We start from the raw sequence: 15,041 nt of genomic DNA on the forward strand, positions 1-15,041 counted from the left end.
GATTTAGCGTCATATCGTTAAGTACCATGCACAAAACAGATGCTGGAGCTTACTGTTTCGTATTCCCTTTGTGCAGCTCCAAAAGGCGTGTCGATGTATGTCGTTTCCGCTTGATCTGTGCTTGACATCCCCGACTGAAAACACAAGAGCATTGTGATCAAAAGATCCTCAGTGCCCATGCAGCGTTAAACAATAGAAAAAATAGCCTTTGACACACCTCATCATCATCGTCCAACCTGTCGTCTTCTTTATCCATGCTTAAGCCTGAGTAATACTTCTACGTGAAGCCACAATGGTGAAAAGGATAAACTGAGATTGTCAGTACCGGTAGCTACGTATTTCCTACTACACCTCGTGACGCAGCGCGTAAGCGCGGCTCGGAGGGCTTGTTTGCTTACGTTGCTAAGACGACTTGCCACCGCCGAGGGGGAATCAGATCCAAGCCACTGCAGTTACCCTAAATGAAGACGATCTGTATCTGTACCAGTGGCGGATACAGGAAAACCTCAAGGAGGGGGCGCTAAGGATATCTTGAGTTGTCCGTGGTAATAGCCAATAATCGCAGTCGTTCACTTTTTATTACTTCCAAGCTATCGCGACGATTGTCGCTTTCAAACTGACTACCTGGCAGCGAGTCTCGCTTCCAGACGTTTATGGGGTGTGAAAGCGACAAGCCAATATGTACCCAACGCATATTATAAGGGCTATGATGACGTCATCCGGCAATTTACGTATGTAGAACTTTTATTGTCGATTCCGTTCCTTTCAAGCGCATTCGATAGAGGGCCTATATGGCAACAATGCCTTTTTAGGAACCTTTATTGAAAGTCACTATTCCGGAGATACACGCATCAATAGTTTCCATACCTAACAAGTATTACGAATTAGGTGTGGGAAACTATTGTTACGTCACTAGTAAAAATATTGTTACGAGTCTCAACATTTCTGCTTCTGAATGTAAACTAGCTTCCTGTTCGGCGAATACTCCGTATTTATAACGCTACGTGTCGAAGGTTCTCTGAACAAGAAAACTGTAGAATATTCGCGACTTTTCTCGAACAAATGCGAGACAGAATAACGTATCGAGATCACTAGAATGGTCGCGACTTTTCTCGTAGGCATGTGTTAGACAGAAACGTATAAAATACGACGACGCGGACGAGCGTGCTACATAGGAAAGTACAACTACTTGATAACTCGATTCAGTCGGATCGACTGACGAAAGAAACGAACGAATAGCGTGCGGGCATCCGCCACTGAATTCTGTACCCTGTGAATAACTATAAAGTATACGAGAGGCTACTTTTCGTTGCACTCTACATCATGTTTCTTCCCGTTATATAAATCGATGGAGTCTGGAAGGGATTATTTATAAACCTCTGTGCAAAATAATTTTCATCCAGACAGGCTCTACGAAAGAACTATGCACGGCGCTAACGAACATACGTAGTTTCCAATACTGAAAAGTGACAACTGGAAATTTTAAGTTCTATATAATTAACATAGTATACATTTTAACTATCATAAAATAACAAGTGTGTTCCAGCCGAAGGTTGGCATTTTGGAACAGACGTAGAACACTGTCAGAACCTGTTAGTGTAATTTTTGAAGTAATATTTTCTCTTCCGTGAGTTTTCTAAGCAAAATTAAAAACTGACATATTGTGTTTCATTCGTGTCACTGCTTTAAAGAACTTTAAACTTCGGCTGTGATTGTTGGTGACCATTATTTTGTGTCAAGTGTACAGTACATGTGGTTTTACTTTAAAACAGAACGTCTAGAAGATGCAGTCAAGAAAAATGTAGCAAGCAGAAATGCACCGCACAATATTGTTACAGTAATGACTAGCGATGGTATGCCACTTAACTCTAAACTCGAGTCATTACGGTATTTTCGATGACTATATCGTTATTTACTGGATGAAAAAGTACTGTCAGTAACAGAAATAAAAGGCGATACACATCATATTCAGTTTTCCCGACTTGTACACAATCAAACTTCAAATGGTTCAAATGGTTGTGAGCACTATGGGACTTAACATCTGTGGTCATCAGTCCCCTAGAACTTAGAAGTACTTAAACGTAACTAACCTAAGGACATCACACACATCCATGCCGGAGGCAGGATTCGAACTTGCGACCGTAGCGGTCACGCGGTTCCAGACTGATGCGCCTCGAACCGCACGGCCACACCGGCCGGCCACAATCAAACTATTCATCTTCATGCGCCATTGGCGATCTGACCATTGGCTGTGTAGCATATGTACGAATAATGCTTTAAATCACAATTAACTGTGCCAACAATAGATAAATGTACGAGGGCTATTCGGAAAGTAAGGTCCGATCGGTCGCGAAATGGAAACGACTATGACAATCCGATAAATCTTTGCACAGATGTGTTGGGTAGTGTCTCTAGTATAACCCCAGTGACCATCACGTCGCTCTTCCCATTTCTGAGCTCGCAGTGAGTGCGTAAAGATGTCTAGAAAATAGTGTCTGCCGCCAAGTACTAGGGCCTGGTGAGAAATTTCGCCTGAAGCTATGCAGCTAACATTACATAACTGTCGTGCTGTTTCTTCTTCAAGACCATTCTCCGCCGCATTCTGCAGGGGCAATGAAGATGCTCCTGCATCGTTGTCAATTGGAAATGTTTGACTACCCACAATACAGCCCGTAATTGTCTTCCTCTGAGTTTCATCTCTGCTCACATGAACCGCTGGCTATGAAGACAACATTTTGGCACAAGACAACGAGCCGTAGGCCAGCGTAGAGAAGTGGTGGAAAGCACTGGCGGCTGCCTTCTATAGCGAGGGTATTGGAAAGTTGGTACAACGCTACGATACACGTCTAAGTCGGATCGGCGACTATGGAGATAAGTAGCTGCAAGGTGTATCTAACTGTTGCAAACAAAACATTTTAGATTTTTACCGTGGTTTCCATTTCCCGACCTATCGGACCTTACTTTCCGAATAGCCCTCGTACAATCATTACGCTGAAAATGTGTTTCCTTGCCTCCACAGAAGCGACCTCCAAATTCGTGGTCTCTTTCTCTTCCGTGTTCATTCTGAAATGGAATTTTGTTCCTCCTCTTAAGGCATGCGCTTGACAGTTGAAGAAAGAAGAAGATGTGATGAGCGTTTTAATGAAGCCAATAATACAGAAAACACACATTCAAGAAGAAGGACCTTTGTATTTGCGAAAGTGGGGCAAACTAAGTCCACACCAAGGGCGCCCTCATAGAAGGAACGCAAAAACCGACCCAAAGGAAAAATAGAGACAAGAAATATGGTCTAAACAAAAACAGGTAATAAAAAGATATACCCCTCGTGCTTCTATCTTCTGCGTATAAGAATCCTTTCCATCGGCCTGAAACTGCAAACGCAATCTGTTGTCACAACATCTTGCCGAAGTGTCGTTTCGTCCATGTAGCATCACAAAACTATCGCCAACATAGTCTGTGTGGCAACATTGCAGTTATATGTTTCACATACGCAGCTGCCGCTACGCAGTTCGCTCTTGTTCAACAATGGAGTTCTAGCTGCTACAGTATACGGTATTGAAGGTTCTTAAATCGCACATCAGCTTAACAGCTCATGCATCGAAGTTGCTGGCAAGAACAGTATACAGAGAAACGGAAAAGAAAATTAAGGATGTGTTAGAGACAAAGAGTTTGGCTTTAGGAAAGGTAAAGGTATCGGAGAGGCAATTCTGACGTCGCGGTTGATAATGAAAGCAAGACTAGAGAAAAATCAAGACGTTCATGCGATTTGTCGATCTGGAAAAAGCGTTTGACAGTGCAAGATGGCGCAAGATGTTCGAAATTCTGAGGAAAGTAGGTGTAAGCTACAGGGAGAGACGGGTTATATACAACATGTACAAGAGCTAAGAGGGAATAATAAGATTAGACGACCAAGAACGAAGTGCTGGGATTAAAGAGTGTGTAAGACAGCGACGTAGTCTTTTGCCCCTACTGCAGTGATGAAAATAAAAGAAAGGTTCAGGTGTGGAACTAAAATTTAACGTGAAAGGGTACCAATGACGCTGATGACATTGCTATCCTGAGTGAAAGTGAAGAAGAATTACATGATCTGCTGTATGGAATGAACAATCTAATGAGTACACGATATGGACTGAGAGTAAATCGGAGAAAGACGAAAGTGATGAAAAGTAGCAGAAATGAGAACAGTGAAAAACTTAACATCAGGATTGATGGTCACGAAGTAGATGAAGTTACGTAGGCAGGAAAATAGCCAACAACGGACATCGAAAACAGACTAGCACTGACAAAAAGGGTATTCCTGACCGAGAGAATCCATCGAATTTCAAACATAGGCCTTAATTTGAGGAAGAAATATCTGAGAATGTACGCTAGGAGCACAGCATTGTATGGTAGTGAAACATGGACTGTGGGAAAACCCGAACAGAAGATAATCGAAGCATTTGAGATGTGGTGCTATAGACGAATGTTGAAAATTAGGTGCACTGATAAGGTAAGGAATGAGGAGGTTCTGCGCAGAATAGGAGAGGAAAGGTATATGTGGAAAAGGACAGGATGATAGGACATTTGTTAAGACGTCAGGGAATGATACTAGAGGGAGCTGCAGAGGGTAAAAACTGTAGAGGAAGACAGAGACTGGAATACATACAGCAAATAACTGAGTTCATAAGTTGCAAGTGCTACTCTGAGATGAAGAGGTTGCACAGGAGAGGAATTCGAGGCGGACCGCATCAAACCAGGCAGAAGATTGATGACGCAAAAAAATGAAAAAAGAAGAGAATCTCAAAGGTATCCTGGCTGGTGCCGAAGCAAATGAACCGCTTACTGCAGTAGAGGCAAAAAACTGAATAAAACCGGTTTAATGCAATTTATCTCGTCACATGTATTTCTAGTCTCTTGATGTAGGTATAAAATGGTTCAAATGGCTCTGAGCAATATGGGACTTAGCTTCTGAGGTCATCAGTCCCCTAGAACTTAGAACTACTTAAACTTAACTAATCGAAGGACATCACATACATCTATGACCGAGGCAGGATTCGAACCTGCGACCGTAGCGGTCGCGCGGTTCCAGACTGTAGCGCCTAGAACAGCTCGGCCACTCCGGCCGGCGATGTAGGTATACTTACTTATTACGTACAAGTAAAAGACAAGTACGACGTAAGGGGAAAGAGGGGGGACGAATTTGTTCATGTTGGATATGTTCCCTTTCTGCAGTGCATCGGATTTTCAAATTAATTTTAAGATTTAAGATACTCGTTTTAAAACATAAGTATATAAACTTCTTTTATTGTAATAAACATTGTTTGTTATATACTTCTGTACAATATTTGACGTTTTGCATGGTTCCATTGCTCAGTTATCTTCACCTGCATCACGTGGTGCCGTTGTTGTCGGCCGCGATGTGATTGAATTACGAAACCGCATTCTGTCTTCAGAGATAAAGACTAGAGGTTTCTTGATGTCTTCCATTTTATCATTACTGACAGGCAGTTCAGATATGTGGGGTTTCCTTGCACGGCGTTCCAAAGGTTGCACCGCTTTTCTCAGCCTACGAGTGTCCTTCGGGAAGCCAGCAATATGCATGTTGCACGTAACACCATGCAGATTTTCAGCTGAAAAGGTTTTCTCGTTGTATTTTTAGATGTCTAGGAACGACTTGACTACACGAATCATCGCTCAGGCAGGTTCTTTTATAGAACTTAGGCCAACAGGAACTGTACTCGATAAAATAATCCACCTTCATTTGAACAACGGAAAACTTGCTACCGATTTTTGAAGAATGTTTCAAGAGTTCAACAATATCGTCCACTGCGTAGTAACATTCCTTCGTCTTCAGCTCTCTCCTAATTATCCCTCAACACCGACAAAATGTCCTGGACTAATTTCCTATCTGCAGTCAAAGGAAAATTGACGGCGTTGCCACAGCCGTTTTATCGTGCAAATGGGTTTCCTTTTTGCGATAAACAATGCAGCGGTCTACTCACATGGGAAATTTCCAATCGCTTCCCCCCCTCCCCCCCTCCCCCCGGGTCAAGCATGAAAACAGAAAGAAGAAGGTGTACTGAACTGTGAAAAAAGAAGCAAAATAGAAACACTGAACGTTACAAACTCAAGACGTGCGACATCGAGGGGGTTAGGGTAAACTCCACGACGTGGTTGTGTGGTCACAGTGTTGGACCGTAGATGGGAAGATCCGTGTTCAAGTCTCCCTCATGTCTTTTCCTTCTCACAAAATTATGAACTGTCCGTCCGGTCATTGACGTATCTGTTCTCCTTCTGCGGTCTTGTAAATGGTTCAAAAAAATGGTTCAAATGGCTCTGAGCTCTATGGGACTTAACTTCTAAGGTCGTCAGTCCCCTAGAACTTAGAACTACTTAAACCTAACTAACCTAAGGACATCACACACATCCATGCCCGAGGCAGGATTCGAATCTGCGACCGTAGCGGTCGCGCGGTTCCAGACTGTAGCGCCTTTTGTAAATGGTCATACTTTTCATTGGTTATAGAATATGAGTCATACGGAAAGAATATATTACCGTCGCAAGTTAATGTGGTAGTAAGTGCAGGCGAAATGCTGTATAGACATCTCACAGACCTGAAAGTAACTAATAAACAGGTGTGACTTATGTTTCTACAAAGGAAATCAAGATTCAAAACTTCCAAAATGGAATGCAAGGGTCATAACATGAGGTACTTGTGCAGAACTAATAGGAGGTACGCTGTTGCAAAAGGACGTGACACCACGACACAGACACAAATTTAATTGCAGCGAACGGACACGTCAATGACTGGATAGACAGTTCATAATTTTGTGAAAAAAACAGGCAAGAGGGAAACCTGAACACGGATATCCCATTTCGCAGTCCAACACGGTGACTACATAACCCCGACGCCGTGGCTGTATAGCCTTGAGCTTGGACCGACTTTGCTTCTTTTTTTCTCAGTTCAGTACACCTTCTTCTTGTTTTTATGCTATGTCAGTGTTTTGACGGGGTGTCCACTGGCAATCTTACCACTAAATCTGAAGTGGAGTTTCCCTGGTCAGAACCATAATCATCAAAAAATGGAAATTCATAAATTTAGGATTAGTTGCATTTCTGCAGCTAGCGATTGAAATACGTGCTACGTGACCGAAAGCTTCCGGTTTCTTCCAGCTGAGTACTGTAAAGAGGCACGGCGGTGGAGGAAGCAAGAAAAAGGGAGTGTGTAAATTACTGGCCCTCCAACCAGTACTTATACCTCAAGTTTACATTGGTTGGTACGAACTGCTATGTAAATAAAAAAAGATTCCAGAATAACCCTTCTTGGATGATTAATAATGTTGCGACAGTTGTTAGTTGTCGTGTGTATAGAGTTATACACTGTTCTTCTAAGTTGGAGCCTCATGTAAATAAGCAAATTATGTATCTGCATTGCTCATCTGGTGCCGTGAAGAAGAAACAGGAAAATGATTCCAGCCATCCTGAGTTTGGAAGCGAAGCGTTATGTCTTCTGTAACCAGACAGGATTTTCTTGTGCGTCGATCAAGGTCATTTTCAGCGACATGCGTTAAAGTGCTGCTAATACACAAATCTTTACAACACTGCTTCTGCTTACAGTGATATCGTGCACTGGCGTCGTTTCGCGATTCATTCCGAAGTCGACAAATACACTACTGGCCATTAAAATTGCTACACCACGAAGATGACGTGCTACAGACGCGAAATTTAACCGACAGGAAGAAGATGCTGTGATATCCAAATGATTAGCTTTTCAGAGCATTCACACAAGGTTGGCTCCGGTGGTTACACCTGCAACGTGCTGACATGAGGAAAGTTTCCAAACGATTTCTCATACACAAACAGCAGTTGACCGGCGTTGCCTGGTGAAACGTTGTTCTGATGTCTCGTGTAAGGAGGAGAAATGCGTACCATCACGTTTCCGACTTTGAGAAAGGTCAGATTGTAGCCTACCGCGATTGCGATTTATCGTATCGCGACATTGCTGCTCGCGTTGGTCGAGATCCAATGACTGTTAGCAGAGTATGGAATCGGTGGATTCAGGAGGGTAATACGGAACGCCGTGCTGGATCCCAACGGACTCGTATCACTAGCAGTCGAGATGCCAGGCATCTTATCCGCATGGCTGTAACGGATCGTGTAGCTACGTCTCGATCCCTGAGTCAACAGATGGGAACGTTTGCAAGACAACAACCATCTGCACGAACAGTTCGACGACGTTTACAGCAGCATGGACAATCATCTCGGAGACCGTGGCTGCGGTTACCCTCGACGCTGCATCACAGACAGGAGCGCCTGCGATGGTGTACTCAACGACGAACCTGGGTGCACGAATGGCAAAACGTCGTTTTCTCGGATGAATCCAGGTACTGTTTACAGCATCATGATGGTTATATCCGTGTTTGGCGACATCGCGGTGAACGCACATTGGAAGCGTGTATTCGTCATCGCCATACTGGCGTAACACCTGGCGTGATGGTATGGGGTGCCATTGGTTACACGTCTCGGTCACCTGTTCGATTCGATCACTGCGAAACCCTACATTTCAGCAGGGTAATGCACGACCGCATGTGTCAGGTCCTGTACGGGCCTTTCTGGATACAGAAAATATTCGACTGCTGCCCTGGCCAGCACATTCTCGAGATTCTCACCAACCGAAAACGCGGTAGGCTACAATCTGACCTTTATCAAAGTAGGAAACGTGATGGTATGCATTTCTCCTCCTTACACGAGACATCACAAGAACGTTTCACCAGACAACGCCGGTCAACTGCTGTTTGTGTATGAGAAATCGATTGGAAACTTTCCTCATGCCAGCACGATGTAGGTGTCAATGGTGGTCGAGCAGCTGGCTCGTCACAATACGCCAGTCACTACTCTTGATGAACTGTGGTATCGTGTTGAAGCTGCATGGGCAGCTGTACCTGTACACGCCATCCTAGCTCTGTTTGACTCAATGCCCAGGCGTATCAAGGCCGTTATTACGGCCATAGGTGGTTGTTCTGGGCACTGATTTCTCAGAATCTATGCACCCAAATTGCGTGAAAATGTAATCACATGTCAGTTCTAGTAAAATATATTTGTCCAATGAATTGCCGTTTATCATCTGCATTTCTTCTTTGTGTAGCAATTTTAATGGCCAGTAGTGTAGCTTTCTTTGAACGACTGTAACCATTACATCGTCGCCTTCCGCTCGCCGACAAGAACTGTGGCGGAACAATGCAACCGGAAGTAACAACCAAAAACTGAAGTAATAGCTCTCTGCTGGTCCACAACTAACTTACCAGACGTGGAAGACTTTGAACAGACTGTGAACTGAAGTGGTAAATGTAAATGTCGTGTGACTTGGGCCTCCCGTCGGGTAGACCGTTCGCCGGGTGCAAGTCATTCGATTTGACGCCACTTCGGCGACTTGCGCGTCGATGGGTTGAAGTGGTGCACTGTGCAAACAAAACTTGAAACGTTGCGCCTACATTACTGGAGATGCAATTTGCGCATGTAGAGAACTTCAAGATGCTGAACACTTCTTGGTCTGCCCGAAGTGAGATGAAGTCTGCGCGCGGGAGGACCTGGTTTCAGCAAATGTTCCAGCAATCAAAACTGCCGAATTTTGGGCCTCAAAATCATTATGACATGTATACAGTCTTGTGTACACAGGGTGATTTATTTCCACCGTGTACAAACTCTTGGGATTGATCGATGAGAGGATATGGAACAACAAAGATCTAATGAACTTATATCTGGAAATACATGGTTTCCCTGCTACACACCATTTATTCACTCACTTGTTACAGAGACTGCAGTCTGATACGTACTGTACCATAATACAATACAATATGTATGTACAATATGTATGTTTTCCCCTAGAGGGTCGTATTGGTTCAAATGGCTCTGAGCACGATGGGACTTAACAGCTTTGGTCATCAGTCCCCTAGAACTTAGAACTACTTAAACCTAACTAACCTAAGGACATCACACACACCCATGCCCGAGGCAGGATTCGAACCTGCGACCGTAGCAGCCGCGCGGTTCCGGACTGCGCGCCTAGAACCGAGAGGGTCGTATTGTTCCTCATATCTCGTGCCCTAGCACCTTGTGTCGAAGTAATTGGTAGTGTTACGTCCGACTCACTTCTCTTGCAGACTCACCTTGTAGTGGCTGCGATACAGTGTTGTACGCAACTGGGGTTGCAGTATGCTAAAAATCCTTCAGGGTCTGCTTATTAGTAGACACAGAAGACGCGGTACACTACTCAGAAAACTTTTATGTCAAGTGACTCTGGCTGCGGAACCTTACGCAGTTACTTTCTCTAATAATCTTTTACACTTACCTTAAACTTACACACTTAATTCAATAGCTTGACCCTTGGTAGACTTCATTGCGCCTACCTGCTACCGGGAGGTGTACTCCGTGTAGAGCATGTTTACCGAAACTGTGTTCTGTGGAACAGAGGTGTTCCGCAGTAAATGAGTAAGTGCTCCACAAAAAACTATTAATAACAAGGCGTTCTTTTTTCGAGATACTGATGATGGTAATTTTTTGTAAAAGTTTATGTTAGATCTATGTTATCACTGAAGATGCGAGGATTGGAACTTAAATAGTAGCAACTATTTATTCACAACCGATACAAAAGAGTTACATGTTTGTACCTGTTAACTGTCACTCGAAGTAGTCACCAGCGTTGTGTAGAACCCGTTGATAGCGGTGTGTAAGGCGTAGTATACAGTTAGCAGAGCCTGTTCTGTTGATGGTGCGAATGAGCGGTCTACTGCCTGTCGAATCTCTGGAACAGTTCTGAAGCGAATGCCTAGAAGTGCTTCCTTCATCTTCAGAATCAAATCAAAGTAACAAGGACTTAAGTGCGGGGAGCACGGTGGATGGTACAGTAATCGACCGAACAGAGAAGCCACAGCTTGTACTGTATGCGCCCGCATATTGTCGTGCAACATGATGGGAGGGTTGCGCAGAAAGTGTCACAGCTTCATTCGCATAGTTGGTCGCAGGTAATGCTCCAAAATCGAACAGTAATAACACCACTGTTGTGTGTAACCAGGCCACTGCCCCTGCGTGATGACACATTCCGATACATGTGCAATCCTCTTACCTCTTGGCTAACCTACTGCCTCTGGCTCTCGGCATAGGCAAAGAAACTTTGACAATATTCCACGTTTCCAACTCTTTACTATTATGCAACTCTACACATCTCCCTCCTTTAAGAAAATTCGTCCCGAATTTTACAATTCTGGACTTACTGGTTGTGCACGCCATACTTCCTTATATACAGGTGTCTTACAACTACTCCTTCAACACTGTCAAACTTCTCTTATCCGCTAATAATCTATTTACACTTAATACTGATTCCAATCTTATCATTGGTTATCTATTTATATTACGTTCCACTATTCCCGATCCATCCCATAGGTATTTGATGTACGGTTGTTATTTCAGAACGAGACATCTTTTTCCGTATACAAAAGTAAGTTGCACAAATAAACACTAGAACTAAGATTATGCTAGTCGTTGACACACCAATTATAATTGTGTTTTGCTTACGTTTTTCCCGATTTTGCTGCACGTGCTGCAGTAGTTGATTAACTGAGATCTGCTCTTTTTCTGAGATAATCAGGCTATCTAAAGATTGTAGCAATGTGAGATCCAAGGACTCGTTAATAAACGTTAGGTTCTGGTGAGGCAATATGTGTGGTGGTTCCTCTGGATAATACAAGATAGGCTGCGTCACGTTAATCATTGTTGTACCCGTGAAAGTAGCCAGTAGATGAAAATGCTTCCCCACTATTTCACATCCAGTGCCATTAATCAATAACCCAGTGCACTGCAATTCAAGCTTTGATATATCTGTCAATCTACCATTTCTGTAACAAGTGGAAACTACGATCTCTAGTTAGAACACTGAGTAAATCCAATGTTCCCCAACTTTCTGAAATTTCGGTCCCAGAAGTAACACCTTCTTTTCGCATTCTAGGGTTCCCATATTCCCCAAGAACAACTGCATCTCACACGAATGATTGTGGGTTGCCACCTCCTTTGCTGGACAAATAAAAACACTTCCCCTGAAACAGTCTGTCAAATCTTCCGTAGACATTACCACATGAGCACTCCTCCATCTTGACACTAACAACACTTCCCGAGTTTGCACTTGCACCCACTTTCCAAGTACACCCCATCTAATTGGATACGGGCGTACTGTATAACACTGGTACCGCGAATTGATACCCATCACTGCTATTTGTACTTCTACATGTATACTCGCCTGATCCGTAATTACTATCACTTTAGACATGCGATAGAATAACGGTAAATTCCGCTTCGCTGGAGGCACGACATGACGCACTCCTTCCGAGAATTCTTTCTGCGCTTTCAGCAACGCCTTCAGCATCTGATCTGGACCTAACAAAGTGGCACTCAATTGCCCATGCACTGCGTGATGCATAGCTTCATATAACGCTTCCAATTCGACAGGCGCATCATCCACCCTGTCTGCTAATGTCCTCAATAAAGCTGCTATTTGTATTTTCCCGTCTATTCGGCTCAATCTCGCTTGTATAGCTTCTATATGTCCGCCCCCGGTAGCTGAGTGGTCAGCGCGACAGAGTGTCAATCCTAAGAGCCCGGGTTCGATTCCCGGCTGGGTCGGAGATTTTCTCTGCTCAGGGACTGGGTGTTGTGTTGTTTTAATCATCATCATTTCATCCTCATCGACGCGCAAGTCGCCGAAGTGGCGTCAAATCGAAAGACTTGCACCAGGCGAGAGGTCTACCCGACGGGACGCCCTCGTCACACGACATTATTATTATTAGCTTCTATATCCCCATTCAACACTTTCCTGGTATTTGCTGCATACCGTTGCAGGTCTGACGTCAACTCCCGCACTGTTCTAGTGACATTCAATATCCCCTGCTCCATGTTACCTATACGTGTCGTGTGCCAATCCACTTTCGACTTTGTCGACTCTGTCAACTCCTGCACCTCCCCCACCGTACTATTTAAGCTCCTTATATCTTCCTCATCCGCGGTTCCAAACACTGTTTTCAGCAATTTTCTCCTTGCATCCAACCACCCTCGTTTCCTGCGAACGAGCGTTTGTGAGACCACTTCAGTTACTTGTTGCAGCTGCCTTCTCAGCTTTTCGTATGAGAGCTTCAATTCCTGATACTCGTTCCGTATGTCTTAAAACAACCCCTCCTTCTCCGTGGCCGCCTGTAGCCCCGTAAACCTATCCTGTAGTGTCCGTACATCATTCCTCACTCCCCATATATTATACGTGAACACAATTGTCCACCTACGGCTTGACAATACCACATCTAATTGTCTTGCAAACAAAATTCCATTATCTAGTGGTTGCACCTGCACCACCTCTCCTCTGCAACAGTGTAGCAGTACCAGACTTACGAAAAGCTTCCCGGGCCACATTCTGGCACAGCACCTGAAGGAAAAGGAAGCCATGTCAATCGCTCCCTTCCTTACCACGTCTAAAACACACAAATGACAAATAAAAACTACACATACCCTATTACCTAATAACAATAAATACGACATGTTCCTCCCCGAGGACACTTAATCTACTTATCCCTACACCTAAGTGCGTAAGGAACGTTCCTCTGCTGTTCTTTTAGCTTCGGTACCCTCACACCCTTTGTTACTGCTGGAGGAATCTGCGATAACGCATCCACTGCGCCCTTAAACGGCTTAATCCTACTCACATGAACTACTGACGACTTGGTTGGTAACTGCAACTTTACATTCACTGGAGACACTATTTCATTTACCTGATACGGTCCAGAATATTTCGCCAAAAACTTCTTCGTTTTACCCTTCTGAACATAAGGATTAGCCAACAATACCCATTGATCAATTCTGTATTGCGGCAGTTTACCTGTTCTTTGCCCAATACTCTCTTCTTTCTCCAAAGCTTTAGTATTATCACGCCGCACCCTTTGCCAAATCTCTCTCAATTTCTTGGCGAAATTCTTCACTGACTCATCCTGTGAACCTACCTGAGGTTTGAGCACATCAAATGGTGATGGCATTTTCCGACCAAAATTACCTCATACGGAGAGAGCCCCATTCCTGTATGAACTTTCGCGTTATATGCGATTGTCAACAGATTTAAATACACGTCCCAATCCGTGTGTTCTGAATTTACATAATGACTAATCATCTTAACTAACGTCCTATGAAACCGTTCGACTGAGGATGAAATGGGCTTGTCCGCAATTTCTTAGCTTTCAATAAACGGCATATCTGCTTCATCAGCTCCGACATAAAGTTATTACCCTGATCTGTAATTATAGTATCAGGCACACCATACTTCAGCAACCAGTTATTTACTAAGGCTTGCGCAACTGCTTGCCTTCTGATCTGGAATAGCTACCATTACCAGGAATCGGGAAAAATGATCTAATATTGTTAATATGTATCGATTACCCGCTTGCGTCTTGTTAAATGCTCCGATTACGTCTAATCCGATGAATGCGAACGGACGATCCGCTTCAGGTAGTCTCTGTAACTGAATTTTCTGATGACTTAAATCTGCTCTCTGCGCACACGGTATACAATTTTGCACATACTGCTCTACATCATTGCGACGTGTCTTCCACCAAAACCTTTCAGCTACCCATCTATCAGTCGTTCTTTTACCACCATGACCCGACAATACATGGTCGTGCGCTTGTTTCAACACTTCTTCGCCGGCCGGGGGTGGTCTAGCGGTTCTAGGCACTCAGTCCGGAACCGCGGGACTGCTACGGTCGCGGGTTCGAATCCTGCCTCGGGCATGGATGTGTGTGATGTCCTTAGGTTAGTTAGGTTTAAGTAGTTCTAAGTTCTAGGGGACTGATGACCTCAGATGTTAAGTCCCATAGTGCTCAGAGCAATTTGAACCATTTTTTGAACACTTCTTCCCTCAGCGACTCCGGTACTACGACGCATAGTCTGCACTTCGTCTTCCTGCAAAGCAACCCATCCTGCATTTCAAACTGCGGTCGCGTTCGGAACAATTGACACTCTCTGTCAGCGGCTTGCGC

General features: G+C 44.0%; 1 protein-coding gene across 1 annotated transcript in view; it reads right to left on the reverse strand.

Annotated features, from left to right (window-relative positions):
• The window catches only part of LOC124716692 (cilia- and flagella-associated protein 58-like), a 145,668-nt gene extending 145,412 nt beyond the window's left edge, over positions 1 to 256 (reverse strand). The window contains exon 1 of the mRNA XM_047243232.1: positions 218 to 256. Within this exon, the coding sequence (XP_047099188.1) occupies positions 218 to 256 (39 nt within the window). The remainder of the gene's footprint in view (positions 1 to 217) is intronic.
• Positions 257 to 15,041: the final 14,785 nt, after the last annotated feature.

Source organism: Schistocerca piceifrons, chromosome 9 (genome assembly GCF_021461385.2).
Source record: "Schistocerca piceifrons isolate TAMUIC-IGC-003096 chromosome 9, iqSchPice1.1, whole genome shotgun sequence".
Classification (NCBI taxonomy): Eukaryota; Metazoa; Arthropoda; class Insecta; order Orthoptera; family Acrididae; genus Schistocerca; species Schistocerca piceifrons.